Here is a 19,086-nt window from a genome sequence, read left to right as displayed (position 1 = left end):
TGATTGGCCTGTCGTTCAGTATAAGAACGGTTGATTGGTTCAAACTAAGGTCTAAGGCCAAATCGTTCTGGTTACAGTGAGTAGCTTGTCTGCTACATGTGTGTTAGCTAGCGAACTACCAATTAGCTAAAACAATCAATTGAATCTGTTTTTTATATTCAACCGTTTGATATTTACTGATTACTACTAATCGATTTAATTAGACCGCACATTAATTGCCATTCGAAATGAAATTCTTGCTAGTTAACGTTAACGAACTACCGTTAGCCTGCTAGGTTACATGGATAGTTAGCCTGGAACTAAGGGTTTGCAAGGAAATTATATAGCAACATTGCTTGGTAAGTCCAGTTGTAACTACACATGAGCAAAATAACGTCTGTTAATCTAAGTTTTGTAGAGCCGTGACAGTATTATAGGTTTGGTAGCCAGTGATGTCTGTTTGATATGCTAGTTTTGTTAGCTAGCTATGTTTTACGCATCTGATGTCTGCGTTTCCTTATTGGATCAAAGTGCAACTATGTTAATTAACATGACATGAGAGCATTAGGGGCTTGTTTATGATCTCTTGTGTGTTGCCATCACGTGCTGATGATCACTGTGTCGATATGGCAGGTTGTAAACGATGGCTGAAACTGGGAATCATATGGGCCATGAGTGCACTGGCTCTCCACACCCCGAGCGGAGGTTGACCTACAGTGGCCTGACTCAAGCCCAGCAAGACATGCTGGAACGCTGTATGCACGCGCTAACTCACGCCAAGAACGACAGCCACACATTGGCTGCGCTGCTTCTGGTATAATTTCCTTTGATCTGATGTTATCAATTTTTCTAATTGGCTGTTCATAAGAGCTCTGAAAAGTGATTGCAATGATGTTTCATAGTACATTGAAAGTGTTTTTTCTATAGCTTCCATTGACGTTTCATAGAACTATTCTTATTTTGGAATTGACACACATCTCACCTGTCTGCACCTTTTGCCCTTTGTCCTCAGATCACACGTGTGTGTCCAGCAAATCAGTTGGACAGTGCAACACTGAGGCGTGTGTTTGAGGCGGTAGGTCTGGGTCTACCAGCACGCCTGCTGGTGACAGCAGTGCAGGGAGGCACAGGCTCAGGACTCCCTGCCGAAGAGCTGCTGTCCCTGGGCACTGCCCTCCTGGCTGCTCTCAGCACTGACCAGGACATGGCCACACAGCCGCAGCTCCTCAGCACTATTCCACTGTTGTTAGGCCTGCTAGCAGACGGGCCCGGCTGGACTCCTCATAGGAAGCCACAAGGCCAGGAGTCTGAGAAGGGTCAGCCTTCAGAGGAAAATCGCATGAACGGTGTGGGTCTGCAAGGACGGGGGGCTGAACCACACACAGACCCAGAAGGGCCTGAATTAAATGGGAGCACGTCAAACCCTGGAGAGCCAGGCGAGCGTCAGAGTCCAGAGGGGTCCGTTGGCCCCAGCAGAGGTGTGGGCAGGGCAGCTGCGCGACCTCCCGGCCCGGCTGCAGGTCTGGACGAGGCCCTGGCTGCGGACTGCTACCAGGTCCTGAGCATGGTGTGCGCCTCGGCCAGGGGCCCGGAGCAGCTCCTGTCCCGAGGGGCGGTGCCAGCACTATGCAGGGCTGTGGATCAGAATCAAACCCTCAGCCGGGAGAAGGGACTGCCGCTGCTTGGCCACCTGCTCTCAAGCCGCGTCCGACCCTCGGCCTGGAGCAAACACCCCGCCGAGCTCCTGTCCCTGCTGACTGCTGTCTCTGCAGAGTTTTGCCAGGCATCGCAACAGGACCGGCTGGAGATGTGCACCCGGGTGCCACAGTTCTTGCCCCCTTCTGCCACTGTGATAGAGAGCGGGCTCAGGTCGATTGTAAGCCAGCTGTGGGGGGCACTCGGGCCCTTTGTGCAGGCCAAAATCACCCCGGTGCACCTCGGTCCAGTTCTGGTACTGTCTGCCTGCCTGTTGGACCTGTATGGCTGGGATCTAGTGGGTCCACCGAAGCTCTGTTGCCTGCTAGTGAACAGAGCCTGTGTGGAAGTGCGGATGGGCCTGGAGGAATATCCCGCCACACACCTGTCCCCTGTGCAGCAGCAGGTGCTCTCCGCCTGCTACCGCATCATGGAGGCTGCCATGGAGCAGGCCTGCAGCCAGGGCCTGGTCCAAGACACTGCCCAGCCACAGACTGCCATCTCTGGACTGAGTCTGCAGCAGAGCAGGCAGGTTCTGGGGGTCCTGGAGGAAGCCTTCTCTGCAGTCATCTACTATCTGCAACAGGTGAGATGCATGGTTTTATTAGGCATGCAGGCTGACAGTTTAGTTTAGATGCTAAGGTGTTGGGGTTGTGATCAAAGTTTACAAATTGCCTGGCAGTTTTCTGCTATTTTACAGTTGAGCAAGGTCCTAAATCCACATTGGTCTGCGTATAGAGTACAGGCCAAAAGTATTAGGCCTCCTGTGGGTGTTAATCTTAGACATGACTCCTCAAATTAGCCTCATTTGGCTTTAATTACAATTAAACAAATTATTGGAAGTCTGTCCAATCTTTTTCCAAAGTGGGGGGTGGAGGGGTGGAAGGGAGGTAGAGGGGTATTTTTTTTAACCACTGGTAGCCCTTATACCAGTGGCATGTAGTGTAAGTAAAGTAGGCACTAAAGTTTCAAGAAACTTCAGTGAAGTTTAAGATTTCCAGGTGCAGTGGTCAGTACACACTCAGAAGGGTCCAGCTAATCAGCAGTAATGTTATCAGGAAAAGACAAGGAAGATCAAAACTGCACCACAACTACAGGAAGAACTCAATTTATCCAAAGCTTTTGGTTGCAGTTATTGCTGCTAAACGTGGTGCAACCAGTTATTTAGTTTCAGGGGGCAAATACTTTTTCACATGGGTGATATGGGTGTTTGATAACTTTTTTCATTAACACATTTTAAAATGATTTCATTTATTTTTGTGTTTACTCAGGTTCCCTTTGTGTAATATGCAGGTTGGAGGATAGACTTGATTGATTTAAAACAAGTTTAAACATAGCTTTCAGACGCTTAAATCACAGACCATTGATTTGTAATCTGTTTTTGCAGGTTGGTCAAACTCACCATGGTGACCCTTTCCTCTTTGCCTCCTTTCGCTCACTTTGTGCCTGGCTGGCAGAGGAAACTTCCTGTCTCAAAGAGGAAGTCATTGCCCTCTTGCCTTTCCTCATTAACTATGCCAAAGGACATCTGGAAGGAGAGGGTCCTGACAAGGGCCTGTCTGATTGGATGTCAAAGATGTCTGTGAGTGATGCCACACAGGGCGGGGCCTGGTCACGCGAGGATGCTTTCAGGTAAAGTGGTGCATATGTGCAATTTGTGGTTCTAGGAACATTTCTCATTGTCCATTCCATATACCTGCCCTTGAATGATCCTGACAGTGTAGGATCATGGAAATTCATTCAGTCAGTATGTAAGAACTATTTTGTGAATTATTTTTGAAGATCCAGTCACATTCATTGTAATGTATAAAATAAAGATGATCTATCCTATCTCTCTCTCCCCCTCTCAGATATCTGCTTCCTGCTCTGTGTCACCTGTCAGCAGAAGAGGGGCCGAGGCAGGTGCTGCTTGGCCTGGACACCCCGGCCCTGCTGGTGGGCTTCCTGGAGCGTCGCTGGGGCGCCCTGAGGGGCAGAGGGGGCGGGGCCGGGACCCGTGATCCCAGCATGGAGACGGCCTGCTCCTCTTTGCTCAACTTCGCCATCACAGAGGCAGACAGAGTCAGGTACTGGCTCCGCCTTCTCCCCATGGGCTTGCTGCCACACTTTTTAATATGGTGTTATGATGTGTTAGTTTTAATAAATGAGGTATTTTGCTATTTATTTGTTTGTTTTGTGTGTAAGGTATACACAAGGCATATGTGGTATGAAAATGATTTACCTTGAATTGACTAACTGAACTGAAATGGAATAGATTTGGAAAAATGAAATGCCAACCAGCGTCTCCTTCTCTCAGGAAGGATCCATGTTTTCTCTCTCTCCAATCTCTGTTGAGCGATGCACTTCCTGTCCTCCTGCACAAGCCACGCCTACTCGTCCTTGCAGCTAATTTCTGCACGCTGGGACTGATGATTGGCAGGCTGAAACCTGCTTCCAAAGGTGAGTACAGAGTTTTTAAACGGTGTTTATGGGTAAGCAGTCTGGGGAATGAGTAAGCCTTTCTGGCAGACACTGCTCTGTGTGGGGACCTCACACTGTCTCCTGGGCCCCTGTTTTTTCCCCCAGGTCCAGCAGACCTGGTTCAGCGGCGGTTTTTCACCGCGGCCCTGCGCTTCCTGGGGGGGGCCCTAAGCGGCGGCTCGGGGGCGGCTGAAGTGAGCGCGGTGTGGGCGGAGTGGTGGGAGGAGGCGGCTGAGCTGTGGAGGCTGGGGCTCCAGGCGCTCGCCGGCTGCGTGCAGGCCCAGCCCTGGCTGGCTGCCGTGGCCAGGGAGGGCGGCTGGCTGGCAGACACCCTGGCCCTGCTGGCGTCCTGCAGCGCGCTGCCTGATGCCCACTCCCAGGGGGCGCTAGAGGAGGCGCTTGTTTCACTGGCGCAGCAGTGCCCACTCTGTAGAGAGGAGATCCGCGCCGTCATGGTGGAGAACAGAGGAACGCTGCAGAGCATGGTCCGACTGCAGGGGGCGCTGGCAGACTGACTCACCAAATGCACAAGTGCACAGACATGTTCAAAAGGACACTGACAGATAATAAGGAGATGCCAACATTTGGCATTGCAGATATTTTGTATTCCTTGTAATAAAATCTGACTGACTCTGTGTGGAGAAAGAAAGTACGTTTGCATCAATAAAGATTGATTTGGCCTCAGTGCTGAACTATCTGGAGTGTCAGTTCTTGTACAGTTTAATACTACAGATCCAGCTGCTGTTTGCTGCATCATTTCATCCCAGTTCATTTTCTAATGATATTGGAATTGGTGCTGCTGATAGTGACAAGCCTGCATACATATGCAGCCTAGATATTGAGTCTTGCTTTGTACAATGTATTTTATGTATTCTTAATGCATGTCAGTTGTATTTAGTTAACCATATAATGAACATAGCATCATATAACACACTGCGTCCTCACATCTAACTAAATATGTTGCAAAAGCTGTTTCATTTTATGAGGCGTACTATAGCAGTATAGAATTTAATGCTGTGCTACTAAGAACTGACATGTCGCCAAAATAAAAGTGATTGGCAGATCTGAGCCCCTTGGAAACACAAACCGGAAGAAGATGGCTCTTCAATTGCGTCATGAGTATCGGGGACTTTCGGCGTCCCATGAGCTGATGACAAAATCATTTAACAGCAAAGAAGTAAAAGTTAGCTCTTACGAGTGTCAAATCTCATTTTCCTGATATTCTCAAGTAAAGCACTAATACGTCGACGATACCATGGACCGAAAATATATTGCTGAGAGTCGGTTCTTAAAAATGTTTTTCAAAAATACATCTGAAACGGCTAAATTTTAACGCACATCATCTATTTCGCGCTGTGCAAATAAAACGATCATCACTGTACAGTGGCCGCCAGATGGCGTACCAACTGCAACTACATCTGTCGAATAACCACGGATGCGCACGGAGTATAGCCAAGTTAATTGGATGTGTAATAGACTCGGACATAAGCAAGGATACATGGTTGAATACTATTTTTATTTGATGCTCAAAATAAAAGTTTTACTAGGATTTCAACTGGAAAAATTCCACTATTCATACGATATTTTCACAAACTCGGCGATTGATAAAACAATAACTGAAGTAGGGTCTCGTCGCTGTGTGTAGCGAGTTGCCTTTTACGTCTGTCATAGAGCAATAAACTTTTAAACGTGTAGCACACACATTTCACTTCATGAATGATTAAAAATAACATTGACATCGAAGACACGTGCTCCTTAAATTCTAGTCATCAATCACAGCACTTCACAGCCACATCCTCATCCCCACTAAACCCTCCCACCCCAACCCCTCACCCAAATAAACCACCCCTCCCCTCTATTCTTTTTTTTGTCATCAACAAAACTCCTGTACCTCTCTGAGACACTCACTCTACTTATTTCCTCTCGTCAGCACCACCAGGCGCACCATCGTCTGGGCCACACAGCTGTGGTCCTCTTATCTTATTCCAGCAACCCAATTCCGAGACTCACCACGACTTCTGTTCTGCTCGTCATGCTCTGGAAATCCCGGACCAAGACCGAGCCTTACTGCCTGCAGGTGAGAGCAATTTCATGTTGCACGTGTGTGATTAGCACATTATTTCAATTCAACGACAAATGCTATTAAAAACTTTAGAAAAATTTTCATGGTCAGTTCATTTAAATTGTTGCTTTCAATGAACAACAGTGCGCGACAATATAAAGAACAATGATTTAAAATCACTAGGCTTCTTCAAAACACATCTTTTAAAAATGGGAATCATTATGCGTATTGGAAATCGGCACAGAAACTGGGTGCACCTAGGTTGTCTACGAATCAAACTTAAAAAAATTTTTTTTATTAATGTACGCTCGGTATATCGTGCTCTAACTGTCCAAAAGTCATGCGCTCCAGACAATAACTTTCGGTGGAATCAATGAAAATATTGTTTTTCGCTGATCACTGTCTCATTTGAAATTAAAGTCAGTGCAAAATCAAGAATAAAACATCACAGACATTATTTGGTAGCCTAAACGGTATCCCAACAACACTGACAAACAAATATAGGCAAATAACAAAAATAGGAAGGAATGAATAAAAAAGATGAATTAGTGACGAATGAACAAGTGAAGAATGAATGGCTGAATGATTGTCTCTTTAAGGATGTTAGACCACCGCCCCCTCCCCTGTTATGTGTACCATGGAGCGCGCTCAAAAAACTATAAGTAGCGCGCATGGAGCATATCGAGGACACTTTCGCATCCTAAACTTGCGCAAACATTATCATTCACAGCTGCGCGTTGAATAGTATGTGTATGATATGAGATTAAAATAAATATTTATACAGTACCTTCATGGATCTTCAGAACAAACAAAAGAGTTTTGGATCGTAGCTTTCCAGGAGTTTTGTGAGGACACTGCAAGCAACCACCCAGAACCGGAATTTTAGCTGTAGCCTATAGGCTGTTCATCATTCTGATGTTGGTCCACACGTACTCGACAATGGTGAGTCCCCACGCCCTTACTCCGATAAGACCATATCTGACCTACTGAGTCAGTGCGTATCTTGAGCGCTCGGGTACCCGTGTCACTTTTCATGGACTTGATAGTGCACACATGCTAGAAGTTACGGCTGTCACTGCGGTCACTGTCACCGCGGCGCTCGCGCTCATTGCTGCTGCCTTGAGAGTCTGCTCGGACAAGCAGAGGGAAAATTGTGCAACAACTTCATCGACGTGATTAATTATGGCGCATAGTGTCCTGACCTTCGAGGACAGAGGACAATTGCATTTTGGATTTGCCCTATCTTTTCTCAGAGTACAATATTTTTCTGATTTCTCTTGAAGTATACCGAGTACTCTATTGAAACCGTTAAAATATCCATGAAAGCAGCACAGCAGAATTATGGTTGTAGCGCTTACGTCGTTTTAATGGATTTGATGCTCAAGAGGCTAGTCCTTGTACACTGAGCTGACATTGTGAATTTGTGCGTCCCCTAATAGCTTTTGATTTGTTCCACAACAGAATTGATCTGAGTGACCTAGATATCACCATTGTTCCTCCACTATTATCAAAATCGAAATATATCTTTAAAATGAATTTACTGTCTGCCAACAAATGCTAATTATAATACAGGCTAATATAATTACGATATTTTATATATGAGGCATAGCTTTTCATTAAAACATCTTATAACAAATTAATAGAAACAAGTGTGATGTCAGAAAAAAATGTCATGCTTAGTTCCACGTGCTAAAAAAATAATATCTTGCCAATATATAAAAGTAAAAACATCTGTTCTTTTAATATGGATAGTACTTCAACTCTCGATGAAAGCAATTGCTTCATGCACAGGACACCTGATGACTGGACTGCGCAACGTAGCTACGTTTTAAACACAGTTGAAGTGGAGCCATATTTTCATTCAACCAACTTATAAATGTCTAATTATTAGTTTCAATTAACCATTTAATTTTAAACGACATATTAATGTAAATAGTCCATGTGAAAAAATAGCATACTGAAATAGCCTATACTATTATTTCACATGGGAACATGAAACGTTTTTTTTCTTTTTTGCGGCCGGTGTTCCAACTTTAGCGTTCAGAAAAATTCACAATAACAATAGATCTTTTAAATTTAATTCTAGAATTAAACGAATTTTTATGTTATTTTTGCTGTTCACTTTTGTGCTCAATGCAGAAAACAATACATTCATCTTCTTTGTTGTTATTGTTTTCATCGTCGTCATTATTATTATTATTGTTGTTGTTACTACTACTATTACTCATTTATTAGAATTGTTATTTAACAGTTTTTTTTAATGTGGAAACTAGTGTTGTAATTTCATCAAAATAATTCCACCGCCGCATTTTTTTCACTTACTCCTTGCATTTGTCTGTGCAGGACCGAGCTGATGGACTGACCGGCTCCACACCGAGCGGCCGGCTCTCACAGCTCTCTTCGCTAAACCAAGCAGCCTACTCGTCGGCCCCTCCGCTGTGCCATACACCGGCCTCCGACTTCCAGCCTCCTTACTTCCCTCCGCCTTACCCGCAGCATTCGCTTTCGTACTCCCAGAGCCAAGATTCCGGGTACCCGCACCTACCGGACCCCTATCCGTCCATCAATCCCATCCACCAGCACCAGTCAGCAGCATGGCACTCGCAGCGGTCTCGGCAGGAGGAGGCTGGGCTCTTATCGCAGTCTCATCGGGCACTGAGCCTTGACCCCAGGCGGGAGTACCCCGGTGTATCGCGACTTCTCCATGGACTAGGGGAGGGGGCAACCGCGCTCGGAGAGGGACCGCTTGGAATGCATGCAGTCGGTCATCACAGTCTTGACGACATACAGGTGGGTCTCTTCGTATGTTCTTGTACTCTTTGTGCGCTGTGTTCTTTTTCATGGGACTGGAGAAACCATGCGTATTAATAATATTTATGCCTGCTCAAGAAATACCACATCTGCTATTGCCAGTACATCGCATTGTTGAAAACAATTCATTTATGGCTCAAAAAGAGGGAAAAGAAATAAAAAAACAAATCTAACCTAACCAAATGTGTATAACGCTGTGTTTTTTTTCTGTTGAATGAATTTGAAGACAACGCAAAATAAAAGTGTATTTAGAAAAAAAAATGTAGTATATATAACATATAACAAGGCATTGATTTTTAATGCTGATTTTATTTTTCATGGTCATCACTGGCTTAAAATTTTGTCCGTGCTGAATAGGGTCGCAGGCAGATGATCATTGCTCGAATTCAAAGCGGCTGTTGGTTTATAGGAGCATGTAGTAGCGCGTGTACACCTGGCATCCTACGTGCGTTTGTCACTTTCTGTAGCCTATTGCATTACTGCACCGATTCCGTGCCGTTCCTGTACAGTGGTTCAGGAATACGTCGCCCAGATTGCAAATTGTTAGATTAAAATGAATACTTTGATGACTGTTCTGTAGCATTCACCTAATCTATACTAATATTTTAAGTTTAACGATTTTGGTCGATTATCTATTTTAAAGGCCACTATCGTCGAATCTTTTCCCGTTACCCTTTGTTGGAAAACTGTTTATAGACACGAAAGACAGGAATTAACTTTTTTTTATCTACTTCAAAATAACCTATGAATATCACACACAAAACTGACCGAAAGTAAATATAATTGCGTCAATATAATTTAAGTTTAGCTTTTATATAATTGTATTATTAGAATTTTTTTTACGAATAGAGCATCCTCAAAAACCCCATAGCTTGCCGAAACAAGCATGTAGGCTATTTGCAACTGAAATTACAACATGACCATCCTTCTCATGTTATGATTAGGTTATGCACGTAAAACAACACAATATTTTCAAAAGTTTAATAAAAATGTCTTTTTTTTTACCTAAACACCAAAATTTTAATTTACACATCGCTGCATACCCAGTACCCAGTACATTTTCCTTCAAAATAAAATATGTCAGAAAACTCAAGATACACGCAGGTGGATTAGAGTGTAGCCTAATAATTATGGAATTATTATCATGGAACGATTGTGTCAAAATGAAGAAGGATGTGCTCACTATATTGGCCCCAGTAGCACAGAGTTAAATGAGTAATAGTTCAGGCAGGCTTTCCCTGTTCCTTTTTAAATGAGTTAATTGAAACACTCACAGAGTAGACTTGCTCAACTGAACGAAATGTGCAAGACCAGAAATGTATTCATCCGAAATGTACAAATATGGCGAATGTCCAAATAACAAAGCACAAGAGATGGTGTAATTTCACATTCTTTAGCCAATGGTTTAAACATATCCTGAAAAAAAAGTAAATAAAATGTATTAACAATAATAATAAAAAATATATTTTTACAGCATTTAGTCATGTAGATAGGCTACACTTGTTTGTATTTGGTCTATGGATGTAGGCAGCTGCAGTAAAAATGAACAAGTGTACTTGAAACTCTTAAGTGAAATGCAGGAAGCTGAACAAACACGACGTGTGCTCCAGTAAATGCTCCGGGGACCAGTGGAACCCCTGACTGTAGTCTGCAGAGGATTATTTTGAGCCTTAATTGGCTGAGTGCTTTTTTTAAATTTACAACTATGTTCATTTCAGCGTTTGTCTGATATGTTTATAAAACATGAGCATTCTCTCCTGAATCACTCATTAATGTTCATAAATCCGGTTTTCATTAACATCTTAGCCCAGCTACATCCCACAAACATTTTAATGTCCATTGTTTTGAGTAAAACGATTTCTACAAACCTGTACAGGGTTAAATCAGGGTGCACCTGTGGTTTCACACCTCCCTGCTGCGATCCCCACGTCATTGGCTAAACCCCAGAACCGTGCCTTTGTTCACACCGCTGCCCTGCCCACTGCTCCACACTTAACTGACCGCTGTGCTGCTGTCCGGAACCTTGTTCTGCACACTGCTATTCAAAATACCACTCTGCAGGGGACTGTATCTGTGTCCACCGTACAGACTACACTGAAGAGCTGCTGTGGTTATTCTGCCCCAGCGAGGAGGGGCTTTTTCTCACCTGGGTAGAACCCGGACTGGATCAGAACGAGAAAAATACTGGAGCAATGTGGACCCTTTGTTACTAGCCAAGATTGAGGTGCTTTACGAATCACTGGCACTAATGACACAATTTATGTTCACCACAGGTAATGGAGGAGGGGTCAGCCCTGGGCATCTTGGATCACTCTGTCATTAAGAAAGGTGAGAAAGAGAGAGAGAGAGAGAGAGAGAGAGAGAGGGAGAAAGAGATTTTGTGTGTGTGTGTGTGTGTGTGTGTGCTGAGGGTAGTTTGGGTGATGTACAACAGCACATTAATTGATGCTGATATGAACAAACTTGCAGATGAACAAACCAGAAAAGAGCAAACAACTATTTTGCTTCTGTATATTTTCCAACACCCTTCCACACCCTGGAGGCAGTTTCTTATGGACCATCTATGGTCACGAGGTCATAGTGATGTAGTCATGTGAGAAATGTTGACAGATTAGACCAGCCAAAGAGAGGGAAAGAGAAGAATGAGGGATGCTGTTTGTGCCTGTGCTGGTCATCTTACCTTTTGGCCAGCAGGGATGCCTGAGCACTGTATTTTCTGCCTCACACCATGGAAAAATAATCTGTAAATAAGTACTGCAAAAGTAAATATTCACCTTCATGAATGTTACAACAAATTACTGAACAATTTCACATAATTCGTCATTGTTAAACATGAAATATAGACCTACAGCTAATTAACTTAGTACATTTTGTAGGGTGCACTAGTAGTTTACACACTGTGGCAATTTGCCTGGATACATCTGTTTACATCTGTCATTAACATTCTGGATAATCGGATTTCATGCAGATCGGGCTAAACCACTTAAGAATACAGGTGTAAATGCACCCGAGACACATTAGAGATCTGAATTCTCTAAACCACTTCAGCTGGCGGTCATTCGGCCACATTGGTAAACAAGTTTAAATGCAATTGTGTCTCCAATTCACATACTTCTATCACGTGGGGGCAGAGCGGATTAAGCACACGTCTAGGAAAAAGACCAGATAGCCGGTGTGGCTTCGTAATTGTAATTTAAAAATAACTGACGCTACATAGCCTATAACTAATATACAACGTACGAAAAATTGCTCTACGATCTGAATACGAGACACATGGTAATGCCAGGTGCCGGGTCGAAACAGGCTCAACGAATTCACTGGTGAAGATTTTCCGGTTAAGAACAAAAGTACGCCTACATGAATAACCGCGTACGTAGAAAGAGTTTAGAGAAGGGCCTGGCTCGGAGCGGAAGAGTATGAGATCATTTGTGTCCGGGTAATCGCGTACCGCCCACTGCGAGTAAATATCGGCTATATTGAACATTTAATGAAAAAAAAAAAAAAATCAAAATAACGTAATATATTATCTTCACTGATGCCAGGAATTCGCCTGTGTGAAAACGTTGGCATACGCGCGCGTGTGCTGTTTGGAAATGCTAGATGTTAGAAGTGGAAGGGTTAGACACTGGTTCGTACACACTCGGTGGTTTGTTCACACTGCACGTAAGTGTATAGGAAACGGAGACAATGATAGCAAGATAATCTGTTAAAACGAACTTTCGTTTAAAGAAGCGATGTAGCAGGGAAAAACTGGGGGACAAATGAACGTACAAATGAAACCGCGTTTATTAACGACACGTTTCAAGTTGAATAGTTGTCTTGTATTAGTTTAGTTGAAAATTATTTCTAATTTAACCGTCTCAAGGAAGGAAGCAAGCAGACCATTACGAATAGTCTGATGACACTAGTTGACACCTACAGACACTTCTTATTAGACATTTCATTATATGCAACAAACGGAATTTAAAAATGAATAATCAACCCCTCCCATTCTCCCTCTCTCCCTTCCTTCAGTGCCTGTGCCCTCCAAGCTGAATGGGTCAGCCCTCTCGGCCCTCTCCCTCAGCAAGGAGGGGCTGGGTCTCGGGGGTGTGTCGAACCCAGCCGAGGTCTTCTGCTCGGTCCCAGGACGCCTGTCTCTCCTCAGTTCCACCTCCAAGTACAAGGTGACGGTGGGGGAGGTGCAGCGAAGGCTGGCCCCGCCCGAATGCCTGAACGCCTCCCTGCTGGGGGGAGTCCTGCGCAGGTGAGGGGAGGGTGGTGCATGTGCTTGGTTTAGGGTGGGGGTCAGGAGGTGAGAATGGAGGCATGTAGGCATGACGTGTTGAAGAGAGTGGGAATAGGAAAGTAAAGGTGTGTTCCAGTGACAGGACAATGGAATTTTTCCATGTGTTTTGACCATGTGGTGGGGGGTATGGTTACTACTGTGAAACCAGTTATACTCAGAGGAGGTTGTAATGAGCTATGTGTCTGTTCATTATGGCTGTGGTTCCCAAACTCGGTCCTTGGGACCCATTGTGTTTGCTGGTTTTCATTCCAATTATTAGTGAATTGTTACAAGCTGCCAGTTCTTAATTAGACATGTTTAACGCCAGTTGGCTTTATTAAGGTTATCTAATGTCAAAAATAGTGATACACACATTGAAGAATAAATATATTCTATTCACATCCCAAGACAGTTAATCAGACTGTAATGAGCTGTATGAGAAATGATTCCTGTATAAAAAAGTTAAGTTTTGTTTGATGCACTTACAGACTGATATGAAATAAGCAGGGTCCTAATTGTTCAAAGAGCAGACACGTGGTGAAACTAAACAATTTGTGGAAAATGAAGAGTTCAAAGACAAAGCAAATGAAAACAAGCCAAACCTGCATTATTTTCAATTACGTTTAATGAAAGAAATTATTGTCGAACATAAGCACGTTTTTAACAACCTTAATTGATCAAGAGATTGGTTGTATCAAAAACCAGCATGTATAGTGGGTGGCCAGGACTGAGTCGTTACCAACAGGGAACCTATCCGGGAATAGGGGTAGGTTTCAATTAAGCTTTTATGTAGGCTGAAAAACATCTGAATTCATTTGTAAGCCTTGAAAAATGCACCGTCTCTATTTTGCTCGACTTAACAGTAGAGAGAGATCGGGAAAGTCAGTGTGTGTTCATAAAGTACAATGAGACTTCCACTTCTTTTCACTGTCCAATACCTCACTGATTGAGAGTGTGGGGAGAGGACAGAGGAAGTGAAGATGGATAGAGGATACGTGTTTGGTAAAAACATTTCGGAAGACCTGACTTACGGATGTACTCACCAGCTCTATGCTTCCTCTCCACAGAGCCAAGTCAAAAAATGGCGGTCGCTGTCTGAGGGAGCGTCTAGAAAAGATTGGCCTCAATCTCCCTGCTGGACGGCGCAAGGCGGCCAACGTCACCCTCCTGACCGCGCTGGTGGAGGGTGAGTCTGTGACTGACTGACAGGCATGATGACTGACACCCTGATGGGCAGAGGGAGCAACTCACACAGTGAGACAGAATGACACCGAAGCATATACACCTGTGAATGGATGCCCTGATGCATGCACATTCAGACACAACATCCTAATCTCTCATCTGAGGCTCATGTCCCTCCTCCTCCCCTCCCTCCTCAGGTGAGGCCGTGCACCTGGCCCGTGATTTCGGCTACGTGTGCGAGACGGAGTTCCCGGCTAGAGCGATGGCGGAGTATCTCTGCAGACAGAGTGACCCGGACCAGCTGCACGCAAGACGAAGCATGCTGCTGGCTACAAAGTAAGGCCCCGCCCACGTCGAGTCACACGCCTTCACTAAGCTCCACCCACAGCAGACCACATGCCTTAAATAAGCTCCACCTACATCCAGCTACGTACCTTAACTGAGCTCCAGTCACATCCAAACATGTATCCTTGCCCCACATGAAGACAGAGGTCCTGTTATGTTCTAAATTAAGTATTAGAATGAAAACAGTTTCCATGTATCTTTTATCCTTTTTAGACTAGACCATTTTTCAAAATAAAGAAATGCATGCAACATTAATTAGCAAAGTGACTGGCACAGAGCAAATTATTATTTTTTTTTTAAATGAGGGGACAACCTTAATAAAATGCATATAAATACACAACAAGCACACCTGGGCGCTGGCTTATTTGATTAGATTTGTGATGATTTTATGAGAACCTTGTATGCTATCCTTTGTTCCAAAATATGACTTTTAATCTATTTTTTTGGTAGTTATTTAATGTCATAGAATCCCATTAATACAGCACCGTTGACCACCGATGTGCTTTACTGGGATCTGCCGTGTCAATAGCAAATAAGAAAAACAACATAAATGGAAGTATAATAATAAATCTTTTTAAAAAAAATACAGATCATTTCATTTGCAGTTTGCAAAAAATATAAAACTCTAGTATAGTTGGCTGTGAGGTATGATTAATTTCTTGCCACAACCATTATCTCATACAAGGAAAATACTGTGTACATTTTTATTTTTATTTTCACTAATTGATCATTTAATTGGCTGTGTTTATCTTTTTATGGGTAAATATACATAATGATACAGCATAGCCCTGGTGGCCCTACCTTTAAACTGATAACAGTCATAAATGTTTCTGATTGCATTATTAAGAAGCGTTCCAATAGAAGTTAGGGTCACTCATAAGCAGATTTAGTTTATTTATTTAATAAAGGTTTTTAATTACTGCCTGGAATATTGCAGTACCTTTATGACATTACATTAAACATTTTTAATTTTAAAAGAGATCAGGTTATTTTAAATAATTCTATGGTAACAAAGGAAGAGTGGTTATGAACAATTATTTTCCCATCACTGCTAACATTATTTTATATATATTTATATATTTTGTATATAAGTGCAGAACTGGAATGGTAGTAGAGATGTAATCAGATATGCTTCCAATAGGTGATCCTGAAATTGCCCACCTTGTTTACCATGAATAATAAAACAGGTTCCAGGTCATTTCTCAAAATATATGTCTTTTTTTTAGCCTACAAGCGCTATTCAGTTTTTGTAGCCCACATCTAAAGATTAGCTGTATTGTTTATTAATGTATTCATGGCAATTAATTCAGTTATTAAAATTATTTTACATATATATATATATCTTTTTAACATTTATAAAGTTTTGAAACAAATTATCTTCCGTGAAAAATTGATAACCCACTTGCATTAAAAAAAAAATAGCATTTTTGCTATTTCAGTTTGCATTCTTTGAGATCAAAATAAATCATAGACATTTCTTATTATTGAATCTAAAATGGGACAGTAGTGCTTTTTTTTGTTGCATCAGCTGTAACATAACCCTTTTACCATTCCTGAAATGTAGAGTTATCGCATGTGCTGGGTCTCATCATCAGGGCACGTATGATAATATGAATGTCCCAGTTTGGACATGGATTAAAATAATTTTTGCTACTTAATTACTTGCTCTCGTTTGCGTCAGCAATACTGCAGCGTCCACTCTCCATTCGTTAGTTACCTTTTTTCTTATCACCGTTACATCATTAATGAAAAACTTGTGTTTTTTTAGTCTTCTGTTTACATATGCTGAAAAGCTTTGGGGCGTTTGCTCTCGGGCGATATCCCAAAACACGGCTGTTTCTCCCAGCCTGTTTGGTCTTTATCGATGTGAGTGTATGTGCCTGTGTCATTCTGAACTCAGACGTGGCGAAGGCAGCTCTGCATCTAGCGGACCGTTCTGCCGCGCTTCTCTCATGCCACTCAAAGTGGCTAAAAGTGTTGCTGTGAGTTTGGGTGTGTGTAATCACACAGCTACGCTAGCGAGATCGGTATCATGCTAATGGCTCATAATGAGATGTTAGAGATGTTAAATGCTTAGAAAAAGAGACAAACAAAAAACAACAGATCCGGTCTTAAATGCATGTCAAACGCTTGAAACTGTCTGTGGTTTGAATGTGCTATTCCGGTGCATCAACAAAAGGTGCCGGAGACAGACAGACGTGTTCAAAAAACGTTAAACTCATCCGAGCGATCCTGTCCATGGTCGATGATGGCTTTCTAGCTTGTCTGATACAAATGCTGTAAATGCTTCACCCACAGGCAAGTCTGCAAGGAGTTTATTGACCTGATGTCCCAGGACCGGTCGCCTCTGGGTGCGGGAAGGCCCACCCCCTGCCTGGAGCCCAGCATTCAGGGCAACCTGACCCACTTCAGCCTGCTCACCCACGGTTTCGGCACCCCCGCCATCTGCGCCGCCCTCTCTGCCTTCCAGAGCTACCTGCTGGAGGCCATCAAACTGCTGGACAAGGGAGAGGGGGGAGGCAAGGGTCACGACAAGGACCTCAAGCATCGCAAGTAGCATCCCCCCCCCACCCAACGAAGGAGAAATGGACTCACCCACTCTGGCGCCCCTCCTCGATGGGGGAGCGATATTTATTTATCTTTCTGGCCCCTTCGCGCCCTCTTCCTGCTCTCAGACGGGATTCACAGCTGCACTACTGTTTCTCCCTCCTGCCTGCACAGCCCAATTGTGGGACTTGAACTCTTGGCCCCTCAGTGGCAGCAAACACATAACCTAATTACCCCACCCCCCTCCCCACCCTGCCTTGTTGGCCCACATTGATGATGTCATAACAGCTGTTTAACAAGTGGAGGATGTTTCATTGATACCTCAGACCAGGCAGGCGTGCATGTTATCCTGTGTGTATGTTACGTGTGTGCATATATATGTGCGTGTGTTGGGGGAGAAGGTCATGTGGTGGAGATTTATTTTGTGAAAAGGGTTTCTGGCAGCTCAGCTGGGGTACATAAGTGTATTTTAGGGGTAGTACCATTCTCTAAAAAAAAGTTGTTTTGTACTTGTATCATTTATTATTACTATTATTATTGTTGTTATAATTGTATTATGACATAAATGTAATATATTAAAGAATGCCCTTGTTGTTACCTGTTCTTTGTCTAGAGAGAATGAATCCATGTCTTGTCCTGCTCGGTACCAGGTGCTACAATATTGGTTATCCACATATTCTTACATGAAACTTCCAGTTCATTTTTCAGCTGGAATCACACGGGATGAAAAACACCGTGTAGAAACAGGGTGGCTGAGTCACGGAGTCAGCGTATCGCTGCAGCGTCGGCTCTCAGGTGAGCAGCGTGCCCCGAGGTCTGTGTCGTGCCCTGGCTGCGAGCGCTAGCTCAGCAGGGCCGCGCGTGCCTGGCGCTGCCGCCCGGGCAGAGAGGGCCCTCCCGCGCGAAGGCGCCTCCTCCGGTCCTCCGGGAGCGCCGCTATCGCGTCCACCCCCCCCACCGCGCCCCCTCCGCAGCGAAGGAGAAGCGGCAGCTGGTGGCGCAGGCCCCAGAGAGCAGGTGCCTGTCTGCGCTCTCCCGAACTCATGAAGGATGTTGCAGCGAGGAGAAGAGGATTGGGATGTCAAACAGGGAGAAAATAAAATATCCGGGATACCGTTTTGTCCGATTTAAAAAAAAAAGAATGTGCATACTTATTACTTTGTGACAATGTTAATAGTAACAGCTGCGTGAAAATAAAATCAATTTTATACCAGAATCTTGTTCCTGGTGTACTGCTGCTACACCTGTGGAAAACACTTTGGCATTCTATATGAAATGTAAATAATCTGGAAATGTTGTGGCTCTTCAGACATCAGGTCAAACTGCACTAAATGTAGGACACATCAGCCCAATGAAGTTATTCCCCAGAAATATTCCTGCTGGAGTCACTGCCAAAAGAGTCAAGGAAATGATGGGATAAAAGGAGTTTTTAAGTATGTACAAAGAGCTCAGTAAAATCTGGAGGTGCTGATTTTTGTTCAGTGTGAAATATACCGTAGAAATAAATAGTTATTTCAAGTGGCCATTTTCTCATTTTCAGATAGCTGTGAGGCTACACTGATGTAATAGTGCTTATTGTGATCCAGAGGCCTGGAGATCAGACTCCACAGTAGGGCACATGCTTTATATCTTCAGCTGCTTCAGTGAATATCCTAAAGCTCAGGACAAAGGCACCAGTCAGTTCAATACAACACAAGAGAGCCTTTAGACATGCTGCAGAAACTATGCGCCTATTCTG

At 43.7% G+C, this 19,086-nt stretch overlaps 2 protein-coding genes across 4 annotated transcripts; both read left to right on the top strand.

Annotated features, from left to right (window-relative positions):
• The first annotated feature begins 29 nt into the window (after positions 1-29).
• On the top strand, positions 30-4,829 carry ncdn (neurochondrin). Of its 2 annotated transcripts, none has more exons than XM_064347242.1 (7): positions 30-98; positions 613-793; positions 992-2,260; positions 3,062-3,306; positions 3,525-3,740; positions 3,971-4,113; positions 4,240-4,829. In XM_064347242.1, exons 2-7 carry the CDS (start codon positions 623-625, stop codon positions 4,647-4,649), a joined length of 2,454 nt encoding a protein of 817 aa, XP_064203312.1. In that variant the 5' UTR covers positions 30-98; positions 613-622; the 3' UTR covers positions 4,650-4,829. The 2 variants fall into 2 exon arrangements, with proteins under 2 accessions (XP_064203312.1, XP_064203311.1); XM_064347241.1 differs by lacking the exon at positions 30-98 and adding an exon at positions 105-338.
• A 1,156-nt stretch (positions 4,830-5,985) lies between these two features.
• tfap2e (transcription factor AP-2 epsilon) lies at positions 5,986-17,951 on the top strand. Of its 2 annotated transcripts, none has more exons than XM_064347243.1 (7): positions 5,986-6,211; positions 8,540-8,986; positions 11,281-11,335; positions 13,022-13,253; positions 14,342-14,460; positions 14,654-14,792; positions 17,100-17,951. In XM_064347243.1, the coding sequence occupies exons 1-7, from the start codon at positions 6,167-6,169 to the stop codon at positions 17,356-17,358; spliced, it is 1,296 nt and encodes a 431-aa protein (XP_064203313.1). In that variant the 5' UTR covers positions 5,986-6,166; the 3' UTR covers positions 17,359-17,951. The 2 variants fall into 2 exon arrangements, with proteins under 2 accessions (XP_064203313.1, XP_064203314.1); XM_064347244.1 differs by lacking the exon at positions 5,986-6,211 and adding an exon at positions 6,893-7,138.
• Positions 17,952-19,086: the final 1,135 nt, after the last annotated feature.

The sequence above is a fragment of the Anguilla rostrata genome, chromosome 8 (assembly GCF_018555375.3).
Source record: "Anguilla rostrata isolate EN2019 chromosome 8, ASM1855537v3, whole genome shotgun sequence".
In the NCBI taxonomy this organism is placed as follows: Eukaryota; Metazoa; Chordata; class Actinopteri; order Anguilliformes; family Anguillidae; genus Anguilla; species Anguilla rostrata.
Note: the sequence above shows the minus strand (reverse complement) of the source record. Positions and strands in the feature narration are given on the sequence as shown.

What these genes read in the sequence shown, in the direction of transcription:
- tfap2e (XM_064347243.1), top strand. Translation starts at nt 6,167, where the DNA reads ATGCTCTGGAAATCCCGGACCAAGACCGAGCCTTACTGCCTGCAG. An exon ending in CTGGGGGGAGTCCTGCGCAG is followed by an intron (nt 13,254 to 14,341) that starts GTGAGGGGAGGG and finishes TCCTCTCCACAG; the next exon opens with AGCCAAGTCAAAAAATGGCG. An exon ending in AGCATGCTGCTGGCTACAAA is followed by an intron (nt 14,793 to 17,099) that starts GTAAGGCCCCGC and finishes CTTCACCCACAG; the next exon opens with GCAAGTCTGCAAGGAGTTTA.
- ncdn (XM_064347242.1), top strand. Translation starts at nt 623, where the DNA reads ATGGCTGAAACTGGGAATCATATGGGCCATGAGTGCACTGGCTCTCCA. An exon ending in TCACGCGAGGATGCTTTCAG is followed by an intron (nt 3,307 to 3,524) that starts GTAAAGTGGTGC and finishes TCCCCCTCTCAG; the next exon opens with ATATCTGCTTCCTGCTCTGT. An exon ending in ACAGAGGCAGACAGAGTCAG is followed by an intron (nt 3,741 to 3,970) that starts GTACTGGCTCCG and finishes TCCTTCTCTCAG; the next exon opens with GAAGGATCCATGTTTTCTCT.